General features: G+C 38.6%; 1 protein-coding gene across 3 annotated transcripts in view; it reads right to left on the reverse strand.

Moving 5' to 3' along the window:
- sgcg (sarcoglycan, gamma) overlaps window positions 1–26,301 on the reverse strand; it is a 448,908-nt gene that overhangs the window by 178,006 nt on the left and 244,601 nt on the right. For all 3 annotated transcript variants that reach the window (XM_051927319.1, XM_051927318.1, XM_028799520.2), the window contains exon 4: window positions 16,723–16,810. In XM_051927319.1, coding sequence (XP_051783279.1) covers window positions 16,723–16,810 — 88 coding nt within the window. The remainder of the gene's footprint in view (window positions 1–16,722; window positions 16,811–26,301) is intronic.

The raw sequence follows: 26,301 nt of genomic DNA on the forward strand, positions 1-26,301 counted from the left end.
CTCCCCGTGTCTGCGTGGGTTTCCTCCGGGTGCTCCGGTTTCCTCCCACAGTCCAAAGACATGCAGGTTAGGTGGATTGGCGATTCTAAATTGGCCCTAGTGTGGGTGTGTTTGTGTGTGTCCTGCGGTGGGTTGGCACCCTGCCCGGGATTGGTTCCTGCCTTGTGCCCTGTGTTGGCTGGGATTGGCTCCAGCAGACCCCCGTGACCCTGTGTTCGGATTCAGCAGGTTGGAAAATGGATGGATGGATTGTTCAATACAGTAGAATTATCATTATGGGTTCAAAGTATTATTAAAATATTGCACATTTAAGCTTCAATATTTTGTAAAGAATGTATAATTAAAGTGTTTATGCATAATAGAAGAAAGACAGATCTCTTCCAGACAAGGCCCACAGGTAATTCAGAAGCTTTCTTTGTTTCTTATCCTATGATAATTATTACCCCCTCCCTGAATTACTTTACAAAAAAGTATTTTAAATTTCATTTTGCATTTGATGTTAACACAAAAAAATTATGTTTTGTGCAAGATCATAACAGAAACAACTTCAGTTGCATTTACACTTGCACAGAATCATAGAAAATACAATTCAAATTTGGGCCATATCCTTTTTACAGAGTGTGATGCCCATGTCACCCACAGCCTATGTTCATCTTGTACCTGGGTCATCGATAGTCATGAAACCAAGGATGGCTGGGGCAAAGAGAACATACAAACAAGCAAGCCTGGTGCTTCAAAGTGCTTTATGCATATTTATTCAACAGTTAGTGCCCAATAATGTTCAGTTCTCTAATAAATAAATAAATAATCCAATAAAAACAAGTGCATCTGTAAAGATAAAACCGGCAATAAATAAGTTCTTTAAATAAGGTCAAATCCAAGAATAAAACAGTTAGACACTGGGTACCCTTTTTATTCTCTCCAGTTTAATCCCAGTGCTTCTTTTTCCCTCATCTCCCCTGATCACCCTTTTTGCATCTTGTCAGCCGAGCTGAAATGCCAGCATCGCTTGTCACCCATTCTGGCTCTCATCCCAGCCACCTTATTTGGTCACTGCTGGGATGCTTGCAGCTGGACCTCCAACATTATGCTACCTGTCCATTGTCCAACAGGACCCCTGGAGCACTTAATCACTAACACTACTCTATATTATTCAGCAAGATCGACCCACCCCTGTAACACCATTACGCTTCCATGGGCCACCAACCTCTCTGTCTCCTTCCAACCACACTGGGTCAAACTCAGGCTACTTTATACTCTATGGGTGCAGGTGCTGCACTTAATGACCCATGGAGCATCAATGAGGAAACCAGCTGAACCAGTTTGCAAATTCTAATGGAGAAGCGATTATCCAATTTCTCCATCAGATACCCCAGGGCCACACAGCTACACCTGCAGAACCTGAACCACACTGTTTTCATTTAAAACAAAGACCCGTAATGTGGTTCATCACACTGAGTACCATGTTGTTGAGGATAGTTACATGTAAACTAGTACAACTCTGCATGGTAACATGGAGGCCTCAGGTTTAGTAATCAAGATATGCTGCTTTCTCCTAACAGAATGACTGAATATAAGACTAAATACTAATCTTTAGAAAACAAACGAATAACATACACTTAATTAATGTAAGGGGAAACAAAATAAATGCAAAGTTAATAGACTTTGACACAAAAACTTGTAAGTTAAATAACCTGCACAAGCAAACTGATTCCCAAGATTGAGAGTATTGAAAAGTGTATCACAGTTGTCACAGCAGAATTTACAGACTATAAATAATTGAGTTATATTTTATGCCTTTTAAGGCCACATTTTCTTTTATGTAAAACTTAGTAATTCTTAAGTATCCTCAGTTATTAATTTCATACTTCTCATCTGTTCTTTTTTAATATTATAAAAATATTTTAAAGGGATTTAAATTAATTGTTGAAAAAAAATTTAATAAATCCATTTTAATTTTACTTGCTGCACAAAAAATAATATTAGATATAAATAAATGAAAGACCTGCGTGTGTGTGTGTATGTGGAGCAGTTCGCTCTGCTCACACTCAACCATAGCCACTAGATGGCTCATACATGCAGTTTTACATTTTTTTGGCACTTGCATGCACCTTAGTTCTCACTACTAAAGATGTGTGTGTGTGCGTGTGTGTGTGTGTGTGTGTGTGTGTGTAGCAGTCTGCTGTGCTCACGCTCAGTCACAGCCATGGGAGTGAATTCACTGGAAGATGTAGAAGCTTATACTAGTGTGACTTGCACGTGGTTATGGCACATGCATTAACTTTTAAAACTACCATACGTTTTCTCAATTTGTGCCACACCTGCACTCGACTACATGTCCATCTCTACTTACAAATATTATTTTAGTCAATTAGTAATTTTGAAAAGCCTGATAAATCCTTAATGCAGTCTCTGTGGTGAAATAAATGTAACTTTTAAATGTTTGTATGAAAAATATTGATTTTACTGGGCCACAAGAAATTACTGGCCTTGGTGCTGCTAGACTATGCTAGACTATGGTGATATAAATATGATTCAGAGTCTATTGGCAGAGAGTGTCAGTAAATATAAATACACTAAATTCAGATTCAAATCTGAATTTGAATAGATAGTGTAAATTTGATATAGATAAAATATACATTGCTACAGCATGTAATGATACACAAAACTTCTAATATATCACATATATCAATTTTGGGTCATGATACAATACATTTTATTTACTGGTTTGTCCATCTCTGTTGTTATTAACAAGGAAAAAGCGGTTTCCAAAACATTGATATTTTGGGTGGTTCTAGCTTAGACTAAATCCTGCCACTTGCCAATAAAAATGATCTACTTTTAACATGATGTCAATTGAGTTACATAATGTCCCTAAAATGCATGCAGCAGGTAATTAAATGGTGGCATGTGTATAATACTGTGATAAAGCTTCATGTGTTTTCTTGACACCACCATTTTGTTCTTGTTTAATGGCCAATGGCCATACTGTTTATGGACACTATTGCTGGTCGTGTGACATATTGGTCACATGACATACCGAGTCATCATTTTACAAAATGGTAATTATCTAAGCATTGTATAAATTCTAAAAAACAAAACTATTTAACAGTAGTTAGGGGTGGGATATTTTAGTTTGTGTTACAGCCTTTTGCTTCTTTATTCAACTTCACCTTTTTTATGTGTTTTGGATTTTGTCCATTGGTTTTTGTTTGTTGCTTCCAGTTTCTTGACTCCAACCTGTTAATAAACAATGAGTTTGCTAGCTTCTTGTCTTGCCTCCATTTCCTAATCGTTTTTTTGGCCAAGCAAATAATACCATTCCTTGCATTAGCAGACAAAAGGCAGAAAACTGAGAACTGGAAGCATATCCGCGCGTGAGGAAAAGGAAAGTAAAAATGCAAAGTAAAAGAAGAATGCTTGAAAGTAGAAGCTGAAAGCATTAGAGGTAACCAAAATAACTGGTTCTCATGATCGCTAACCAACAGAAGACAATGAATACAGATAAGAGAAGAAGGCTCCACATGGAGTGAGGCCATCACTGGAGTTCCTCAGAGGTCTGGGACCGTTATTTTTCTATGATTTTTATTAATATTATCTTTCCAGTTTGGTTAGTGAACTTCTAAAATTTGCAGATGACACTAAAACTGGAGGAGTGGCAGACACTGAGAAGGCAGCAAAAAGAAATCAAAAGATCTGGACAATCTTCAGAAATGGGCAAACACTGGGAAAATGCAGTTTAACGTAGAAAAGTGCAAAGTGCTACATGTGGGCAACAGAAACATCAATCTTAAATGCAAGATAGGAGACACTGTCATATAGGAAGCAACCTCTTAAGAAGGATTTAGGGGTTTATGTTGACACAACATTGTCATCATCTACAGTAAGTGATGTACAGAAGCAATTAAAAAGACAAATAAAATGTTAGGTTATATTGTAAAAACTGTTGAATATAAATTAAGGGACATGAGTCTAAGACTATAAAAGGCACTAGTGAGATTGCATCTGGAGTGTTATATGCAATTTGGTCACCATGATCGATAAAGATACAGCAGTACTTGAAACTGTACAGAGGAGAGCCAACCTGGTTTATTCCAGGACTTAATTACATGTCCTACTCTAACTGACTCAGATAAATAACCCTATTTAGTCTCGAGCAGAGGAAACTGTATGGACAAAAGTATTGATGAAGTAGAGCCAGCAGAATTTGTTCAATTTAAGGGTGAATCACATACTGTACTTGAGGACACAAGTGGAAAATAAGGGGAAGTGTATTTAAGACTGAAGCCAGGAAGCATTTCTTTAGTCAGAGAGCTTTAGAAATCTGTGAACAAACTGCTGAGGCATGTAGTTAAAGCAGAATGCTTAGCAACCTTTATGAAATATCTAGATGTGATATTGGGTAAGCTTAGCCTAATGAATTGAATGGTCTTTTCTCTTTTGTCAAATGTTCTAAGTTTTTATGTTCTTACGTATGATGAAAAGAGCTCCTTGAAAATTTGAGTGTTAAGACAGAGCTGGAACAATACATTAAAGTTATGCTGTTTCTATCTTTTTTTTTTGCAGTGACAGAGTAAATCAAACAGCATATGGTGTTACCCTAGCAAGTTCTGACAACAGAAGGGGACAAGCTAACAGGTACACCATGAAGTGATCCACACTGGTCCACCAGCTCTATGAATAGCAGACACTATATAAAAATAAAAGAAAAGGGGAAAAAACAAGTTATGGAAATGATAAGCAAAAAACAAGAAAAATAGCAATCATGAAAAGACTACTCTTCCAGAGAAACACAGCAAAGAACATCACAAACGTGATGTTTTCAATTTGGGATTTCCATGAAAAGATTAGGAAAACACTGAGCAAGCTGTAGATTGCCTGTTAAAAATTTCATTGTCTGCTATATCACACAATGAGCACACAACCGTGCTGTTGACTTGATAAAGACAAGCAAATGTGGAAGGCAGTAGGTGAGTGCCAGACACACTATGATCAACAAAAATAATTTATTAAATAAATGCATGTAAATAACCCACGAGGTTAACACCATCAACTGTGAAATCCCACACATAGTTCATTGTATATTTTGTACACATACTGGCTCTTGATCCTTGAATATAAAAATCTCTTATAGGTGTCTATATTCAGTCACTTTCCCAGAAACCAACTCTGGAGAGAACTCAATCTCTCACACACTTTACTATTTTCATTTAAATTGTGGAAACTTACAGTCACTATGCACATGAGAGGAAAGCAAATTCACAGAGTAAACTGAAACAAACACAAGGATAACATACAAATTTAACTGATGGGAATCAAACGTACTCACACACAGAGTTTGTAGGTACTGGGGAATTGTTTTGCATGTCCAGTGCCCTATATGTGGTCACTACAAAATCACAACATGTCAGGATTCCTGTGAGAATACTTTCAATGCGTTTAGTTTACAAAAAACATTCTAGCATTTTAGGAATTCAAGACTTTCTTTGGTTTTGATTTCTGGTTGGTGTATTGTGTTTTGATGTTACTAGATTTGTAGTTTTTCTGGCTTTAACCTCTGCTTATTCCTGACCATATGCTCTCTCTCATCTCCTGGTCTTAGTTGTCTTGTTTGCATTTGGGTTTGACAATTTCATCTTGACAGAATACCTAACGATCACAATCTCAATAATTTCAATTGAAAGAAATCTCCATATAGCTTTGATGCCCCATAGCTGAAGAGTTCTGGTATTGAATCTCAACCTGGTTACTGCTTCCACAAAGTTTGCACATTCTCCTTATGCAATGTGGGTTTTCCTCCAAGTACTCCAGTTTTTTAACTACTTATCAAAAGAAACCTAACAAATGATATGACCTGCCTGCTACAAGAATCACAAATAGAAGTGTCATATTTGTGCTGGTTACATTCATGGTTAAGGAGATCTTTGTAATGAAAAATTCAGTTCATGTTCTGTCACATGTTTCTTACACAACTGCATTGTACAAATGAAAGGTAACCACAGAATTACACCTAAATCATCCAAAGAACCAAAAATGATTGGCACCACTGTACCCAATCTAATCATAGATCTTGTGTCTTATTCTAATGACTTGACTGAAAGGGCACAGGAGGGTGGCTATGATCTTTGAAAGAAGGACTCTAGGGGGCAACAGTACCTTTGTTCTAGTGAGGTGGCTACTTTAAAATCAATAAGAAACAAGCAAAAGACAAGGAAGAGGTGGCTGAGAAAAATACAGTGTCCCACTAAAAACAAACCTTATCAGTTAATTACAATAACATCAGACAAAAGAAGAACAAAGTATATAGCAAGATAAAAAAGAAAAGTGTTAACTTAATACAGTATTCGTTATGTTTAAAGCCCAGTCCAATCCTAACCACTCCCAAACCTTGCAGACACATGGACAGCTGTTAATGTTTAAAAGTGTAATGAATTGTTATCGACTCTCCTTTCTTCTGTTTCTCTTTTCGGTATTATGCTTGATGCCACTGAAGCATTGTAAGGCTACTACTTTTGCCAATAAGAAGTAACCCCAGAAATATTGGGAGCGTTGGTATCAATAATGAAAGTACAGAACTTTCTTTTTGCATTGTTTAGCATAAAAGTACATTATATAGCAGAATGCCTTGAAGGTGGGGAGGCAATTTGGCCTAGGTTATCAAAAATGTGACATTGTCTAACTTTGTGACCTCCTCTGTTAAATTTGATGCTGTTGACTGGAGTTTTTCTTTTCTTCTACTATGTTGTTACCTAGCAATATCTCATATCTATTACCAGAATATATTACATGTTACTCAACAATGAGAAACTCCATTCCATTTTATGTCATACATGTGCTGGTCATAAAATTAGAATATCATAACAAAGTTGATTTATTTCAGTAATTCCATTCAAAAAGTGAAACTTGTATATTAGATTCATTCATTACACACAGACTGATGTATTTCAAATGTTTATTTCTTTTAATGTTGATGATTATAACTGACAACTAATGAAAGTCCCAAATTCAGTATCTCGGAAAATTAGAATATTGTGAAAAGGTTCAATATTGAAGACACCTGGTGCCACACTCTAATCAGCTAATTAACTCAAAACACCTGCAAAAGCCTTTAAATGGTCTCTCAGTCTAGTTCTGTAGGCTACACAATCTACTGGCTTGACAGTTGTCCAAAAGACGACCATTGACACCTTGCACAAGGAGGGCAAGACACAAAAGGTCATTGCTAAAGAGGCTGGCTGTTCACAGAGCTCTGTGTCCAAGCACATTAATAGAGAGGCGAAGGGAAGGACAAGATGTAGTAGAAAAAAGTGTACAAGCAATAGGGATAACCGCACCCTGGAGAGGATTGTGAAACAAAACCCATTCAAAAATGTGGGGGAGATTCACAAAGAGTGGACTGCAGCTGGAGTCAGTGCTTCAAGAACCACCACGCACAGACGTATGCAAGACATGGGTTTCAGCTGTCGCATTCCTTGTGTCAAGCCACTCTTGAACAAGAGACAGCGTCAGAAGTGTCTCGCCTTTGGACTGCTGCTGAGTGGTCCAAAGTTATGTTCTCTGATGAAAGTAAATTTTGCATTTCCTTTGGAAATCAAGGTCCCAGAGTCTGGAGGCAGAGAGGAGAGGCACTGAATCCACGTTGCGTGAGGTCCAGTGTAAAGTTTCCACAGTCAGTGATGGTTTGGGGTGCCATGTCATCTGCTGGTGTTGGTCCATTGTGTTTTCTGAGGTCCAAGGTCAACGCAGCCGTCTACCAGGAAGTTTTAGAGCACTTCATGCTTCCTGCTGCTGACGAACTTTATGGAGATGCAGATTTCATTTTCCAACAGGACCTGGCGCCTGCACACAGTGCCAAAGCTACCAGTACCTGGTTTAAGGACCATGGTATCCCTGTTCTTGATTGGCCAGCAAACTTGCCTGACCTTAACCCCATAGAAAATCTATGGGGTATTGTGAAGAGGAAGATGCAATACGCCAGACCCAACAATTCAGAAGAGCTGAAGGCCACTATCAGAGCAACATGGGCTCTCATAACACCTGAGCAGTGCCACAGACTGATCGACTCCATGCCACGCCGCATTGCTGCAGTAATTCAGGCCAAAGGAGCCCCAACTAAATATTGAGTGCTGTACATGTTCATACTTTTCATGTTCATACCTTTCAGTTGGCCAACATTTCTAAAAATCCTTTTTTTGCATTGGTCTTAATTGATATTCTAATTTTCCGAGATACTGAATTTGGGACTTTCATTAGTTGTCAGTTATAATCATCAACATTAGAAGAAATAAACATTTGAAATACATCAGTCTGTGTGTAATGAATGAATCTAATATACAAGTTTCACTTTTTAAATGGAATTACTGAAATAAATCAACTTTGTCATGATATTCTAATTTTATGACCAGCACCTGTACATTCATCCATTTTCTAAGCCTATTATCCAGTTTAGCATAACAGTGAGATGGTGTCCATCTTGGAAACACCAGAGCAAAGGCAGTAAACAAACTTAGATGGCACACCAGTCCACTGCATAGTGCTCTCACACACATTTATACCTCCATGAGCTTCCCTGCTATTATAGCTACAGGGAACTTCATCCAGACTTGTTGCTGGCAATACAATTTTTATCATTACTTTCACTTCTTCCAGCTTTGCTTCCATTCCTTTATAGTGATTTTCCCTTCTCAGTTTACCTCTCTTAACATCTGCATGCTTTTTTTCATACATCCATCCCTGGCACTGCACACGACTCTCTTTTAAGTCAATTTTGATGTAAGCATGGACTGACAGCCTCTGTCAAAGTGATCCCATCATTCCATACAGCAAGTAACACATGTTGCTTCCACACCATTATTGCTGTCAGTTTGTCTGCTATTACAATATTCTCAAGATCTTGATATGGACTAGACCATTCTATCTTATCATTCATTATTTAATAATATTCAAAACTGATTTTAAATTGGTTACTTTTGCAAGTTATAGTACAAAATGGTGTTTTCTAATATCTCAGAATATTTTTGTATGATGCTTGCCCTCTTTGTATGATGCTTTTCTATTCTTGACCTTCTTGCTGTCTTTTTCAGCACAGTGAATCTCATCTACCAGTCTTCACTGGTTTTCTCTTAATAAACCTTAGAGAAATCTAAATTCTGATGCTGATACTGTTCCTTTCCTGTCATTTTATCATTTAGATCAGGTTGCAAACTACAGAGTTATTTCCTTACCCAATATTAGATTTCATGATTAAAACAATTAAAGATGCTTAACGTAATCTATATATATTTAAGCTAAAAGTGGTGTTGTGATGTGAGATTTTACATATAACTTGATAAATATTTTGTATGTCTTTGTAATTTAGGCAAAGCAATGTAATATTAGTGAGAAGCATTCATGTTTACAACCCAAGGAATGGGTCTCTTTGAATTTTACGACAGGAGCTGGGGGAGGATGTACCTTAAACCAGTCTGGCAAGTATTTCTTTGCTAAAGTCTTTCAACCCCCACAAAAAAGCCATAAAGACATATGGTCTTGGTGGCAGGTGTTAAGATGTTGTATTCCCCCATTGGTCTGAAGTATGGTTGTTTGGAATTGGCTTAGATCAGAAGCTTTTAAGTACCATGATGTCCTATTGGCTGTAGGGGTTGGACAGAGAATTTATAAATCTGCTTGTTCAACCACATTCTCTCTTTTACTAACATCTGAAAGAAGCATCTCTTACTAACCTCTGATGATGAAGACAACACAATGAAGAGCACAGCTTAGCAGCCATATTGAATAGGCTTGTGGCCTGTTCTGAAGAAAGCTGAGCACCAATGATGTCTTAACTAGAGACATTTTAAATAACTAACAAGTCTGTGTGCCGCCTGAAACTACACATCACCATTTAATCAAGTTGTATGGTTGCCAATATTCAAATGTACTTTGCATATTGTTATTATTTATGAATATTATCAATAATTCATTATTTTATGTGTAACTTAACTCCTGCTTGTCTTTTTACTACACCTAATTGTCTACAGATATAGAAGGGAAGGTGGGGATAAGTTATATACTATAATACCTTATAAACAGTGGTAAGTCTGTGAGATTAGACATTTTTGACAAAGGCTACTTATTAATAACACAATAGGGGAAAGTAGAGCAACATATTACTCTACCAAGACAAAACAAGTGGCAACAACAATGACAAATCTCTCCAATGGATGGAGTACAGCTTGATGCAATAAACTATCTGCTTTACTTGCTCATTTGTATTTACAATCTATTTTAAAGTGGTATTACAATAACATAAAAAAATACCATTTGAGTTCATTTATTTCCCAAAGACCGCAACCCATTTGCTCTGTAGATTTAAAAAAGTTAAAATATTCTGCAAAATTATTTATGACAATTACTTTTAGGCTACAGACTTTAAATAACATTCTTGAATGAAAAAAAAAAACTAACTTCCTTATGTATGTTTTAAATTCATATTATTTTACGAAAGCACGATTAAATACCAACCACATCTTCATTTTGTCAGGATTTAGAATTCATTTAGTGGCTCAAATGAAACAGCCCCTTTCATTTTTGAAGGTCATTTTTGCAAGAGCATTTTCATCTTTGTTTAACAATAGGAAAGCAGTACGCATGAATGGGGTGGGGGGTGCTGTCTTCATAAACTTGCAATGCCATGAAAATATAATTGCTTCTAAAATGATTCAATTAGCTTTGCAATTTATCTCCCCTTAATTACTAGAATATTACATTTTACCCCCCATACTCAGCTGGCCACTGATTAAAAACTTGGAGATTACAGTCTCCATCAGTTTTGGGGCCTTAAAGAATAAATATCAGTTTCTTATCTTGGAGATAAAAAAAGAAGATATTTGGCTAAATTAAGCTTTAATGAAAATCTTCTGGGACAAATGAAAAGTAGAAGGCTAATGGATTTTGTGAAGTTATTAATTAAGTTTGGTCTATGGAACTGGCTTCAGGGTTCTTCTTATGAAGAGCATTATTGAACCTTCAGCACATGTGCATCATGCTTCATTAACAGTAAGCGCTGCCTATTATGAGTTTAATGAACAAATCACTATTGCTTCCAAGTAAAACAATGTGCATGCCAAAATGCAATCTGTGACTGTTAAATCGCAAAAAAAATGTGCAGAGACCCAGCAGTGGCATGGCTCACTTAATTAAAAATCAGACTTGCCTCTAGAAAATTACAGCTGCTGTCAAGATTCAAACATAAATAAATAAATAAATAAAAAGCAAACCAATGCATGTTCTTTTCCTTCCAAAATATAATCTAACTCCAGTACAACTATTGTGTATTTCCTTTACATAGGCAAGAGTCACAGAACAGTCAGTTTCAAGCAACAGTTTAATTCAAACATGAAATAAGAAAATGATATGTCTTATTTAATTGTCCTTGTAGTGGCTTGCAGAACAGCACAGTACTGTAGGCAAATACGTTATTTGGGCTTCAAGAAGGCACTCTCTGGAAACCCTGACACAAGACTTCTTACTGAAGTAATTCAGATACAACTACCATCTGCATCAAGTGAAGATTTGGGTTTTCCCATTTTAATTTTCAGTCATCCATTGCCAGGAGCACTGAATCTAGTTCAGTGCCAGTTGGAGCTGGACCTCATCCCAGCACCACAGAGTATAATGTAGGAACCAGCCCTGAGGAGGGTGCCAATTCATTGCTGAACACTTTACCACATGCACAAACACACACATATAAACTCACACACACTCAATAACTATGGGCCAATGTACACTCTGTAAATTACTTCCTATCCATCCGTTATTGACCCTGCTTAATCTAGTTCAGGGTTTGTAGAAGATTAGTGGGGAGTGGGGAATTAAAACCACTGACAGATGTCATGTCCAAAGGTCACAGTATTCTGTCTACAAGTTTAAATATTAAACGTGCTTAAATAAAAATACAAAAAAAGTAAAATCTTTCATTTATTACCAATCCAATTTTAGGGGATGAAAACTTCCAAAAACTAGATATGAGGTCCAGGGTTAGATGCATGGAACTCCACAAAAATGAAAGGCCTCTATAAATGATTTTCACGTCAAAAGCAATGAACATTTAGGGGGACAAAAATGAAACCACAGTCCCTTTGTAAACCTGGAGGATGCTTATTTGAGGTCTTAGTCTTAGTGAGTCTTAACATGATGCCCCATACTCACACAAAGCATATTGGATCATGAATTTTTTAATGCATTTAAACGGCATTCGCGTTTTAAAAACTCATTCTCCCACTGAAAAAAGTATAGTGTATGATTATCTTAAGGAACAGATTTAAGATTTTGTGGCATACAATCCATTGCCCATTAAATAAGCTATACACCCCGAAAGGCTTTTTATAATGAAATAGTGATTTCTTTATGAAACCAGTAACTGAAGCAATAATGTTTCTAAAATCCATAATAAATCATTGGCCATAACTGACAAACCCAATAAATCTTTGCATTTGTTTCACTAAGATGGGAAGTAGCCAATGGGAAAGTAATTATAGCATCCATTTTGGTTGAGTCCATCAATAAAACAACTCTTCAAATTTTATATCTCCTTCACTCTCAGGAAACATTTAACTCACATTACCTCAACTTTGCATTAAGGTTTCCTCCCAGCAAAGCAAATCCTCATAAACATATTGAATATGATCAGAATGAGCTTAGCAGAAAATCAAACAGAGTATCATAAATTTAAACTGCTATAAAGCCTTCCAGAACAGCATGCAAAATTTTATATATAAAAGACCTCAGACTACAGGCTTCTAAAAGCTGTTTTCCTCCCATATTTAACTTAGTAACTACTCTGGAGTGTTTTATTTACTTCGACAAATGAATGTTCAAAAATGAACGGTTTCAACAACTGTTATTTAAATTGATTTGATGCTGTGTGCTATATAAAAATGCTGTATAAAAATCTGTCTTATCTGAGCCATCTATCAATAAACAAATCAAGTGGCTAACCGTATTGTTACTGAGGTGGCACTGAAGAAGCCTTTTACTAACTAACATTTCCTAAATTAAATATCCACTACTCCTATATAAAATTAGGATTTGATTTTACTTGCACAAACAGGGAAAACAGTAAATTTACTGGAAATACAGTAAGTTTTTCATACCAAACATGGTGCTGTCAACAGCTAAGCACTCTAGAACCCAATGGCTTATTATCTATTCCATGAACTTAACATCTTACTAAACAACTTTACTAAACAATCTGAATAAACAAAATGATCACTAAATGTTATGCTGCTCTCAAATCAATAAAGTCTCATAAAGAGACTTACATAACTTTGATGAAAGATTATTTAACTGGTGGCCCTAAGTGATCAGAAATAAACTGAGGCAAGGATGTACACATGCTTAATTTGACTAGTTAGCATTTTCTTTGTCCTATTTCATAAAAATGTCCCTTGTTACCATATAAAATGCAAAATCTAAGGGGTGAGACCCCTCTGCTATTCAATTTACAACTAAGGATGCTATCACTCCCACTATATGATGAAAATGATATGTAGTTTGCCACTGCAAAATAAACTGGCATTTGTCATCTACTAAGGTTTGTGACACAGGTATACTGTATATATAAAATGGAGTGTACGTTTGGCTGGACTATAGAGACGGCGTAGTTACTGCAACAAGTAATTACTGTATTCCTTTTGTTAAATTATTGAACTATCTCTGTTGCTAATCTGGAATGTAATCATTCCATAATTAGGAATCCATATTCTGGCTTCAGTTTATCCCACATTTGGCATCCATCAGAAGGTTAGCTATACAGAACATCTCGAACTGTAGCACAGTGACCAGCAATAACATCTTTCCAAAAAGAAAGCATATCATTGTTTTTTTAGGAGCAGTTCAAACAGGAGCTATCCTCAGCTTGTCTCTTTTCAGTAACATGATGTCCTTAATTTTACAAATTAATGCATGTCTCTCATCAGCCCTGCAATTAGAGAGGCACCCATAGACACAATCAGTGGGACACACTCTTGGATGACATTATTCAAGATGTGACAAAGCAGATATGAAACATAACTGTAAAATAATTTCAAAGGATCCACATAAGGTAAAAAAAACAATTTTAAATAGCTGTCTACTCTCTGTGGATTTAAGCATATTGTGTGTGAACAGTCAAGCAGCACCCAGAAGATCAGGAGTCTCAGAAAGTCTCAGGAAAAAGAATGAAATCAAAGTCTTCAAGCTTTGGTGAACTCAGAGATACATCAAGAACAAAGGCTGAACCCAAATCATGTTTAGGAATGAATAATATAACTGACTGGCTAAAGCATTAGATTTTACGTGCCCAAAGTTGCTGGTTCTCTCCTTGTAAAATCAGTGTGAAATCCTGTGCAAGTAATATAAAATTCCTGGGCTCCAAATGAAGAAAAAACTGTGAGAAGTTATAATATATCTTGTTTTAGTAAATTACCTTAAGCATTAACCAAAAGAAAGAAATAATTAGAGGAGATTGGAATATGATAGGGCGGCACGGTGGCGCAGTGGGTAGCGCTGCTGCCTCGCAGTTGGGTGATCTGGGGACCTGGGTTCACTTCCCGGGTCCTCCCTGCGTGGAGTTTGCATGTTCTCCCCGTGTCTGCGTGGGTTTCCTCTGGGTGCGCCAGTTTCCTCCCACAGTCCAAAGACATGCAGGTTAGGTGGATTGGTGATTCTAAATTGGCCCTAGTGTGTGTTTGTGTGTGTCCTGCGGTGGGTTGGCACCCTGCCCAGGATTGTTTCCTGCCTTGTGCCCTGTGTTGGCTGGGATTGGCTCCAGCAGACCCCCATGACCCTGTGTTCGGATTCAGCGGGTTGGAAAATGGATGGATGGATGGATGGAATATGATACAATATGAGTTTGCATACAAGATCCAAATCAGAGCTGCAATCTACTCATTCAATTTCTTTATATAATGAATGCTGAATGTTATATGACTGTGAGCCGACAATTACCAACAACAGACAAATGGATACTAGAACACCAAAAATCTGATTTTTGCCTCTACTATCTAGTATTTATAAAGCAGACAAAAAAGTGCGTAGTGAGGTGCTAAAGTAATGTTTGGTGCTTATCCAGTGAATTTAAGCAGCCTTGGACACAACAAAAACATTGGGCTACTTGTGGTTCAGCAGACATAAAGTAATATATTAGGCCTAATTTGAGGCAAAGACTAACAGTGTTGTTTCTAACCTGCTTAAACTAGATCCAGGTTCAGGGGGATGATGGGGGCTGTAACCTATCCTAGCTAGGAGAGGGTGCAATGCAGGAACAAATCCTGGAGAGTGCTCTAGTTCATCACTGGGCAAACACACACCAAGACCAATTAAGCATCACTAACTCACGTAACATGCATAGGAATCCCATACAGACATGAGGAGAACATACAAACTATATGTAGGAAGGACCCGGGACGCAAACCCTGGTCGCTACCACTGTGCCACCCTATGACAAATGTGTTCTTTTAATTTAAAAAAATATTAACTGTGCCCAGTATTGCCTGAACAAGATCTGACACCTGTGACCCTGTGCTAGATTGAGTGTGTTTCATAACTGATGGACAGATGTTGAACATTTTTGTGTTGTCTGATAAGTTACATAAGCCAAAATTCACAAATAACTCCATGGGTCACACAATTTAGAACTAACTAACAAATGAGCATGTGTACCAGTTTTACCAGGCAATTCTCTAGAATTCTCTCTCATTTTTCAAACGTGCAGCATTTCTTCACACAAACTGCATATATTTTGTTTGGCTGTGAACCATATTAAGATCACTCGAATTTCTTGAAGCATTACAAATGGTGTTCTTTAAAAATAAAAGATGTACTGAAAATTAAACCCTACATCCACAAAATCCAAAAATAACAATCAAATTGAGTTTCTTGTAGGTATACTATTACACACATAGTCAGACAGATAGACAGATTTACTGTATTTGTAAATAACTCAAATCACCTTCTTCATAGAAAATATATTAAAAATTAAGAGTTGAGAGTATTTTCACTGGTTAAATAATATGTCACATGTATGTTTATATCTGGGTACTGACAATGGGATTTACTGTACTACAGTTTTCACTATTGTGGATTTCAGTGTGTAATTTAGATATAGTACAATGGCCAAGAGAATGGAGCACAGTTGTCAAAACAGCGCCTCTGCCTTTTATAAAGGACTGTAGGTCCCTACAGGTTTATATTCTCCTGAAACACTGTTAAGTAGAGTGTTTTTTTTCATCTCCCCTCTTTTGTCACAAATTGATGTTTTTGATTATGTTAGCCATTGACATTCATTTCTTTTTTATTTACCTTAATATAACTGTTTATGCATATATGAATGTAATGTTGTTTGGTTTACTTCTGTTACCACATTAGAGAAGAGAGCTACACAATTTTAGTCACCTAATAATTAGTGTGCAGCTACCTGAGTGACCACAGTGTAACTATACACTGTTACAATTGGCAGTAATTAGTGTGGCACTTGATTAATGGTGCAAATGAATAACACTGTTATTCAATTATATAACAATTATAAATGATCACATAAAGCAACGATAAATAAGATACACAAACAAGCACAATTTTGTCAATATCCTTTTTCAAGTTGATATTCAAAACAAAGATCTTCTTGTCTTCACCATAGACCATTCAGTAATGTGTAATGTATTACAAAAAGAAATTCTTTCAAATTAATGATATATTTTATCTTACCTACTGTTAATCTGCCCGTCACATCACCATTCATGTTACGTGCATTAAGTGTGATGTTTTGTGAGGAATGAAGAAGCAAAGATGAATCCTGAAAAGACAAAAAATAAGAATATGTAAAAATTCAATAAAATTAAATAAGAAGTGAAAAACACACAGTTAATATATTAATCAATCAGGTGTATAAAATCGATAGATGAATAGAGTATATCTAACTCTAATAATAAGCAAAAATATAATTAGACATAAAATTAAAATGAGATCCTCAACAAGGGTTGTCTGCATTAATAGTTTAATTCAAATTAAAATAAAAAGTATTAAACTGAACCAAAAATATCCAACAGTTTAAAATACTGTTTGTTTAACATTTACTTCTTTGGAAATAAAGCTATTTTGGTGAACAACACTACACTAAGTGCAAAACCTGTACTCTGTCTTCTTACTAAAACTTGGCTTAGCAATTCTGACATGATTCCCTTAGTTAAGGCAGCAATGTTTTTACAATCCTTTATAGCTCATGGTCTAGGACATGGCCTTGCAAAAATTCTACGTGATGAAGTGCATACCTCTTCTAAAAATGTAGGTGAATGTACATTGTTTGAGGTGCTCACATTAGATATTAAAACAGAATCTAGCGCAATTGTATTATTAATTTTCAGACCACTGGGACCATATTCAATGTTCATGACTGAATTTGACATCCTACTAACTGACATAGCCATAAATTGTAATCATACAGTGTTGATAGGGGATTTCAACATTCACATACAGCAGATGTGGAAACTGTCACCTGTAGCAAATGTTTTATTCGCTAAACATCACAAGGTTTTGCCAAATTACTAATGGCTTGTCTCACTGTCCAGCATCCTTTTTATCATGTTTTAGCTAGCTGCTCATAGCCCTGATAAATCTTGAGATGAGGGAGACACGCATGTCAAAAGAACATTGGGTGACAGCAAGTGTCACAGAAAGGTTGGCAGGAGAGATTGACAGAGACAGTTTGAGAGAATCCTGTCATGAAGAGTGTTTGTAGAATTTCATATTTCGTATTTCATCATCTGTAAATTTTTGTTTTTACTAAGTGGGCAGGAACCTCTTTCTGCAGAAGATGATAGTTAATTTTATTTGAAGAGACAAATTTCACTAGGGAAGTCCAAATTGAAAAACAGCCCACAAAACAAAGGAAGCATAAGTAAATACATTGTGGCGGGCAACCGGGTCCCATGCCTGGCCAGGACGCCCCTTCTACTTATGTTCTGGGGGAGCAGCCATGGGTTCCTCAGTACTTCCCCCGGGACGCTTGGTGGCAGCCTCCCTGGGTGACGATGGTGCCTCAGTGTCCCGCAGGGTTCCATGGGAGATAGAGTTCTCCACAACCCTGTGGGGATCTGGGGTGGCCGCAAGGGGGTGCTGCATGAATCTCGGAGCCAGCTTGGACAACTCTACAGCCCCGCCCACAAGTGTAATCAGGAACAGGTGATCAAGCACCTGGAGCACTTCCGGGTGGGCTATAAAAAGGACAGGCAACCACCACTCAGGGCCAGAATCGGGAGGAAGAGGATGACGTTGCCTGGGAGGAGTGGTGGTGCCAAAGGAAGGATTGTGTTGTGTGGAGTTAAGTGCTTTTGGAATTGTGTATTGCCTGTGGGGTTCACGGGGAAGACGTGCCCCACAGGTCAAGAAAAATAAAAGTCCTTTGTGTTTTGCACATGCCTCAGTGTGAGTCTGTGTCGGGTCGGGCGCAATACAATTTGGTAGCGTCCATATCACAACATCTATGTGTGGACTAGTTGCTTGTTGCTGTCTTCTGCATGTGAAAGGCCAGGTGCTGTTGAAGTTGATTGGGCACAGTGAAGCTGAACAAAGACTTAGGCCTGCAGCAGTGTTTATTGTTAACAGATCTGGTGCATATGCAGTATTTACAAGAACGGCAAACATGTAAATAGAGTTTTTAGTCTTTATTTTCTTATAGCATTCCTATGATAGCTTGTAAGTTGTTTTAGTAATGACTACTGTAAGAAAGGCGCTATATTGCGCCCGACCCGACACAGATTCACATGGAGGCATGTATAAAAATAAATAAACTTTTATTTTTCTTCAGCTGGAGGGCATGTCTTCCCCGTAATCCCTCCAGCCACAACACAGTCCCAAAAACAGTACATTCCGCAACACTAAAGCACTTCTTTCTCCTACCACCACTCCTCACCAAGCTTTGTCCTCCTCCTCCCAACTCTGGCCGCTGAGTGGTGGTCGCTGACTCCCTTTATAGTCCACCCGGTAGTGCTCCAGGTGTTTGATCACAGAGTTCCAGCTGCACTTCCAGGTGTGCCGAATATGCCGCCCACACGGGCTCAGGAGTCCCAGGTACAGCACACCCTGGCAGTGTATGCAGGACCCAACAGGGATGCACCCAACTCTAAGTCCCATGAAGCCCCGCGAGAATCCAAGGCACCGCTTCAACCCAGGGGGGTGGCCATCTAGCATCCAGGGGGATGTATTGCACTGCCCCGGGCTGCTCCCCCTGAATATAGTGTGCAGGGGCGTTCCGGCTGGGCATGGACCCCGGCCACCTGCCACACTACGCATGCTTTAGAAATACATATATATGTTACTGAGCTTTCAATATAGGTGGCGCTGTGCTTTGTTTGCAGAGCACCTTGCAGCTGTTTTTGCTTTTCTTATGCTTTAAAATATTTGGTAGAGTAAGATAATTCAAGTATACTCGCAGTACTAGAAGCACTGTTTAATGTAAATAAGTAGTATACACAACTTGTAGATAAAAGGCCACTAAAATCACCCCATGCCCCCTTAACCAATACATTTTTAGCTTGTGATGAAATATGGCAATGTCATATTAAGATGTGTAAAAAATTTCAAAACTGTGTTAAGAGTTTCAAATTATGCAATACATTAGTGATTAAAATATTATAACCATTTTGATTGGCCCTGTCTTATAGTTTAATACTTTGTCATTTAGTAGGCAAGCCAGATTTTGAAACAGCAGCTCCATTTAATCAAAATCTGCTTTAATGAACTAGGTTACAAAGCTTTCTTCCACAACTGTCTCTCACTTTCTTTCTCTAAAATGTTCAAGACAGTGTGAAAAGGGCCTAAACTTTTAAAAGCAATAAAAACACTATTACGGTTTACTGCATACTTGATTATGCAAAGGACACACAAGGCTAATAATATACAACACATTCTGGGTGCAGTCAGCTTAGATATTAAAATTCAGGTGGGTGACATGACAGATGTTTTATCAGGCTCAGAAAAAAGACAACTTCACAGTTATACTGTGAATGAGTAATTGTGCAGCCTCTCTTGCCATAAGACAAGAGAAGCATTGTCTCCACTAAATTATAACATTGTAATAAAAATCTCATCAAGATGTTTTTAAAATGTTAACAAACCATTAAGACCTGTCACTTTAGAGTAATTAAGCCATTCTTTTATATAAATATGAATTCTTATAATAACAGTAATCATAAATTATGAAAGGAGGCACTACACTAGAACTGCAAATTTTAAACTACTACTAATGTAAATGATGTGGTAAACATGCTGGTAAGGAAGGGACACCAAGTGACAGATGACAAAACGTAAAAAAATTCCAAACAGACAAACTAAAATGGCACTTTTATTAAATACAAAATAACCTCCGAGATGAATACACACTGAAAGCAGCAAAAACTACAACAGGAAGACAAACACAATATAATATACAGTGGTACCTCAGAACATGAACTTGATCTGTTCCAGAAGGTTAATTGAGTTTCAATTTGGTCAAATTTCAAATCGAATTTCTACATAGCAAATAATGCAAATAGGATTGATTTGTTCCAGACCTCCAAATGATTGCTTATCAATACCTATATACTTATATGACTAATAATAAAAGTCATTTTAAAACCATTGAAATCAATGCACAGAAGAGATAAACACATTTTTATTTTCCAAAAATGTGCTTGCTGTTGTCTTGGCCATCCCATACTCTTCTTTTATGTTTCATTATTATTTCCTTTATTGGCTCAATTGTAACACATAAGAGCTTCTCTTTGCTTTGTTGCCCTCACTGCTAACTTTTTTAGGGGCCATAGTAATTACTTTCAAAAAGCAAACCCCCCCAAAAAAGCAAAAAATAACATGTTCACAGACAAAACAGCTGTAGCACTTCTTTACAGCAAGAGATCTGCAGCGATACTGAGGCTGAGTCATAGGCATATACAGCATATGTAGCCCTGCTTGGCTTTTTCTTGGCTCCTCACAGGCACATCTTAATCTTAAGTTTTCGTTCGAGGTTGGGGGCAAAAAAAATCAAATGACTTGCTCATATTCTGAACTGTTTGAATCTGGAGACGTTCATATTCTGAGGTTCTACTGTACCCTTTTTTGGGCCTATCTATGCTGCTATTGAATCCCTGTCTTTCCTAGTGGTGGTGTCTCCTCAATTGGCCACCACAGTTCCATACTAAAGAACTCCTTCAGTTCTTTAGTCTCTCTCAAATTAAAGGAAGACTTTGAAAACACATCAGATCTTAACAGGAAAAAAATCCTGCTGGATATCTATACTGATATGGACTGGGTATTGTGTTAAGAATGAAAGGATGCCACATCGTTTGATGGAAATGAAAATTATCAACCTACAGAGGGCTGATTTCAAAGACACCCCGAAAATCAAAGTGAAAAAATGATGCGGCAGGCTAGTCTATTTTGCTGAAATTTCATTGCATTTCATTTTGCAACTCAAACTCATGCTCAGTAGTTTGTATGGCCCCCACGTTCTTGTATGCATGCCTGACAACATCAGGGCATGCTCCTGATGAGACGACGGATGTTGTCCTGGGGGATCTCCTCCCAAATCTGGCCCAGGGCATCACTGAGCTCCTGGACAGTCTGGGGTGCAACCTGGTGGCGTCGGATGAACTGAAAAAATAATGTCCCAGTGGTGTTCTATTGAATTTAGGTCAGGCAAGTGTGGGGGCCAGTCAATGGTATCAATTCTTTCATCCTCCAGGAACTGCCTGCATACTCTCGCCACATGAGGCCATGCACATTGTCGTGCACCAGGAGGAACCCAGGACCCATTGCACCAGCATAGAGTCTGACAATGGGTCCAAGGATTTCATCCAGATCTGCACTGGCAATCGGAAAGTTGCCGGTTCGAATCCCGTAAATGCCAATAGGGACTCTGCTCTGTTGGGACCTTGAGCAAGGCCCTTAACCTGCAATTGCTGAGCGCTTTGAGTAGTGAGAAAAGCGCTATATAAATGTAAAGAATTATTAATGGCAGTCAAGGTGTCATTGTCTAGCCTGTAGAGGTCTATGCGTCCCTCCATGTATATGCCTTCCCAGACCATTACTGACCCACCATGATGTTACAGGCAGCATAAAGTTCTCCACAACTTCTCCAGACCCTTTCACGTCTGTCACATGTGCTGAGGGTGACCCTGCTCTCATCTGTGAAAAGCACAGGGCACCACTGGTAGACCTGCTAATTCTGGTATTCTATGGCAAATGCCAATCGAGCTCCACGGTGCCGGGCAATGAACACAGGTCCCACTAGAGGACATCGGGTCCTCAGGCCACCCTCATGAAGTCTTTTCTGATTGTTTGGTCAGAGACATTCACACCAGTGGCCTGCTCAAGATCATTATGCAAGGCTCTGGTAGTGCCCTTGCCCAAAGGAGCAGATACCGGTCCTGCTGATGGGTTAAGAACCTACTACGGCCCTGTCCAGCTCTCCTAGAGTAACTGCCTGTCTCCTGGAATCGCCTCCATGCCCTTGAGACTGTGCTGGGACACACACCAAACCTTCTGGCAATGGCACATATTGATGTACCATGGTGGAGAACATGGACTACCTATGCAACCTCTGTAGGGTCCAGGTATCGTCTCATGCTACCAGTAGTGACACTGACCATAGCCAAAGGCAAAACTAGTGAAAAAACAGTCGGAAAAGATGAGGAGGGAAAAATGTCTGAGGCCTCCACCTGTTAAACCATTCCTGTTTTGGGGGTCATCTCATTGTTGCCCCTGTAGGGCAACCTGTTGTTAATTTCATTAACACCAAAGCAGCTGAAACTAATTAACAACCCCATCTACTACTTTACAGACCAGATCGATATCCCAGAAGTTTCATTGACTTGATTCTATACTCTGATTAAAAAGTGTTCTGTTAATTTTCTGAACAGTATATAATATATATTTTCATTCAGATTGACTGATTCTATTTTAAATAATTATGTTCATAAACAAACCTTATTTATAAAGTACTCATATCATTTCCAGGGATACCTAAAACATGTAAATCATTAAAAATTCACAAGTAACAGCATTCCTTTACATATTAGATTAGATAAACTTCATTAATCCCATGGAGAAATTCAGATGCATACAGTAGCAGAAACGTAAAAAACAAGAATACAGACTCACAGGACAGATAATATAGCAGATTAATCAATTGATAAATAAATGAATAAGAATAAATGTATGTGAAATGAACTTAACAAGTACATTGGGTGAAAACATTGAATTGCATGAAATTCATGAAAGCAGTGGGCAGAAAAAAACCCCAGCCGTGCTTCTTAGCACACCATGGTGGAATGAGCCTGTGACTAAAACCGCTCATAGAGAGTGCCACCTGGAGGGAGCAGAGGTAAATTTTCATGATGACATCCAATTTTGTCATCATCCTGCTTTCCACAACAGCTTCAAGGGTTAACTCTGTGATTAAGCAGGCTTTCCTGATAAGTTTGTTTTGGCATTGATATTTTGTTCTCAGGTTGCTTCCCCAGGAGACTGCAGCATAGAAGACCACACCTGCTACTACGGACTGACAGAAGATTTCCAGCAGCTTGCTGCATACATCAGAAGACCTGAATCTCTTTAGAAGTACAGTCTGCTTGGTTCTAGGGATGCACCGATACCACTTTTTTGGATAACGAGTACGAGTACGAGTACTTGCATTTCAGTTCTCGCCGATACCGAGTACTTAATAAAAACATGATTAGGTATACCCCATGTCTGGAGCATATCCTCAAACACATGCGCTATAGCCTGGCTGGTGTGCGAGCCGCGGAATTGTTTCGCATGTAATATGGCTCGTTGCGGCGTGAAACTCTCATCTATCCACTGGGAGGTTAGGCTAATTAGCGACACGGGGCTAACACTGCTTGTCCAAATATCCGTGGTGAAACTAAACACAGAGGAGGCTTGCAGTAGGCTGTGGATATGTTTTTTCACGGAGTCGTGTCAGTCATGTAGCGGCGGCTTGGGACATCATATCTGGGCTCCAGAACATGGAGGAGACGCAGGAATCCCACATTTTCTACCTCCGAGAGTGGCTGGTCACTCAATGCAATGTACTCGATAATTGCCTGTGTTATTTTCACAGCACGTGGATTGTCTCTGGACATTTTCTCTCATCTTGCAAGAGTTTGCTGCAGCGTGGGTTGTGTTGGTTTAGAAGCGTGGGTAAACTCTTTGTACTCGTTGTCGTGTTGGGATTTTAGGTGCTTGATTAAATTACTTGTGTTAAATGCGCTACCTTTTGAGCCTCCTCTGGACAATTTCGCTGAGCACAATTTGCAGTCCGCCTTTGTTTTGTCGTCTTCATTCACTTTGAAATAGTTCCATACGGCTGACATGTCTCGCCTCGCCTTCTCCCTGCTCTGAGCTGCAGCCGGGGCCTGGGGGCGGGCACTCGGCGCCTGTGATTAACCCCTTACACGCCGCTCAAACATAGACATTTCTCAGACCGTGGTATCGGTCCCCGGTATCGGGGGACTTTTAACGAGTACGAGTACTTTAGAAAATGTGGTATCGAGGCCGATACCAGATACTGGTATCGGTATCGGTGCATCCCTACTTGGTTCCTTCATTTATTGTGCCACTGTGTTGTCAGACCAGACCAGTTTGTTGTTTATGTGAACCCCCAGGTACTCATAGCCCTGCACCACTTCCATGTCATACAGTATATATATATATATATATATATATATATATATATATATATATATATATATATATATATAAGATCACCGGCCAGAACACAACCTGCTGAAGTTCAAACCGAGTATCAGAATGGGGAGGAAAGGTGATTTAAGTGATGGTTGTTGGTATGGTTGTTGGTGCCAGATGGACTGGTCTGAGTATTTCAGAAACTGCTGATCTATTGGGATTTTTATGCACAACCATCTCTAGGGTTTACACAGAATGGTCTGAAAAAGGGAAAATATACAGTGTGTGGCAAATCTCTATGAAAAAATGACTTGTTGATGCCAGAGGACAGAGGAGAATGACCAGACTGGTTCGAGCTAACAGAAAGATAACAGTAACTCAAATAACTCCTCGTTACAACCAAAGTATGGAGAAGAGCATCTCTGAATGCACAACATGTCGAACCTGAAGCAGATGGGCTATAGCAGCAGGACATCACACTGGGTGCCACGCATCTAAGAATAGGCAACTGAAGCTACAATTTATACAGGCCATCCAAAATTGGAGAATAGAAGATCGGAAAAATATTGTCTGGTCTAATGAGTCTTGATTTCTGCTGCAACATTCATATGGTAGGGTCAGAATTTGGCAAGAACAACACGAAAGCATGGATCCATCCTGCCTTGAATCAACGGTCCAGGCTGGTTGTGGTGGTGTAATTGTGTAGGGGATATTTATTTGTCACACTTTGGGCCCCTTAGTACCAATTGAGCATTGTTTAAATGTTTCAGCCTCACCAAGTATTGTTCCTGACCATGTCAATCCCTTTATGACCCCAATGTACCCACTTCCAGCAGGATAACAAGCCATGTCATAAAGCTCAAATCATACCAAACTGGTTTCTTGAACATGACAATGAGTTCACTGTACTTAAATAGCCTCCACATTCACCAGATCTCAATCCAATAGACCACCTTTACGATGTGGTGGAATGGGAAATTCGAATCATGGATGTGCTGCAGACAAATCTGTAACAACTGCGTGATGCTATCATGTCAATATGGAAAAAAATTCCTGAGGAATCTTTCCAGCAACTTTTTGAATCTATGCCACTAAGAATTACAGCAGTTCTAAAGACAAAATGGGATCCAACCCAGTATGAGCAAGGTATACCTAAAAAATATGGTCTCCTTCAGTACTATGTCTCTTCAGAGAATCCTTGGTTTAACTTTGTGTCGAATGAATGGTTGCTCACAGAGTCCCAAATAAGACACATTATCTACATTGTAAGGGAGTGTCGTCAGTTACAGCACTACGGCCATGTGGCGTAATTCCCCAAGGGTGTTAAGGACCCGAGTGGCTGGACCAGACCAAGGGGACGCCCATGTAAAACCTGGCTGCAGCAGATAGATGGTCATTTCTGGAGGGTGGGACTAGACAGTATGTCTGCCTTGGGGGTTGCCAACCAGGATCCCAAGCTCTTTTGTTGTGTGGTGGGTGCTGCAACGTGCTGTACCAGTGCATGCTCCCCAACCTGACCTGATCTGAATAACCTGCAATGGCAGAAAGGTAAGATGAACTGCCAGAGGTCAAAAAAAAAAATTAATTTCCTTTTGTAGTTATACAAAAAGGTCTTTTCAAGGG

This window comes from Erpetoichthys calabaricus, chromosome 4, assembly GCF_900747795.2.
Source record: "Erpetoichthys calabaricus chromosome 4, fErpCal1.3, whole genome shotgun sequence".
NCBI lineage: Eukaryota > Metazoa > Chordata > Cladistia > Polypteriformes > Polypteridae > Erpetoichthys > Erpetoichthys calabaricus.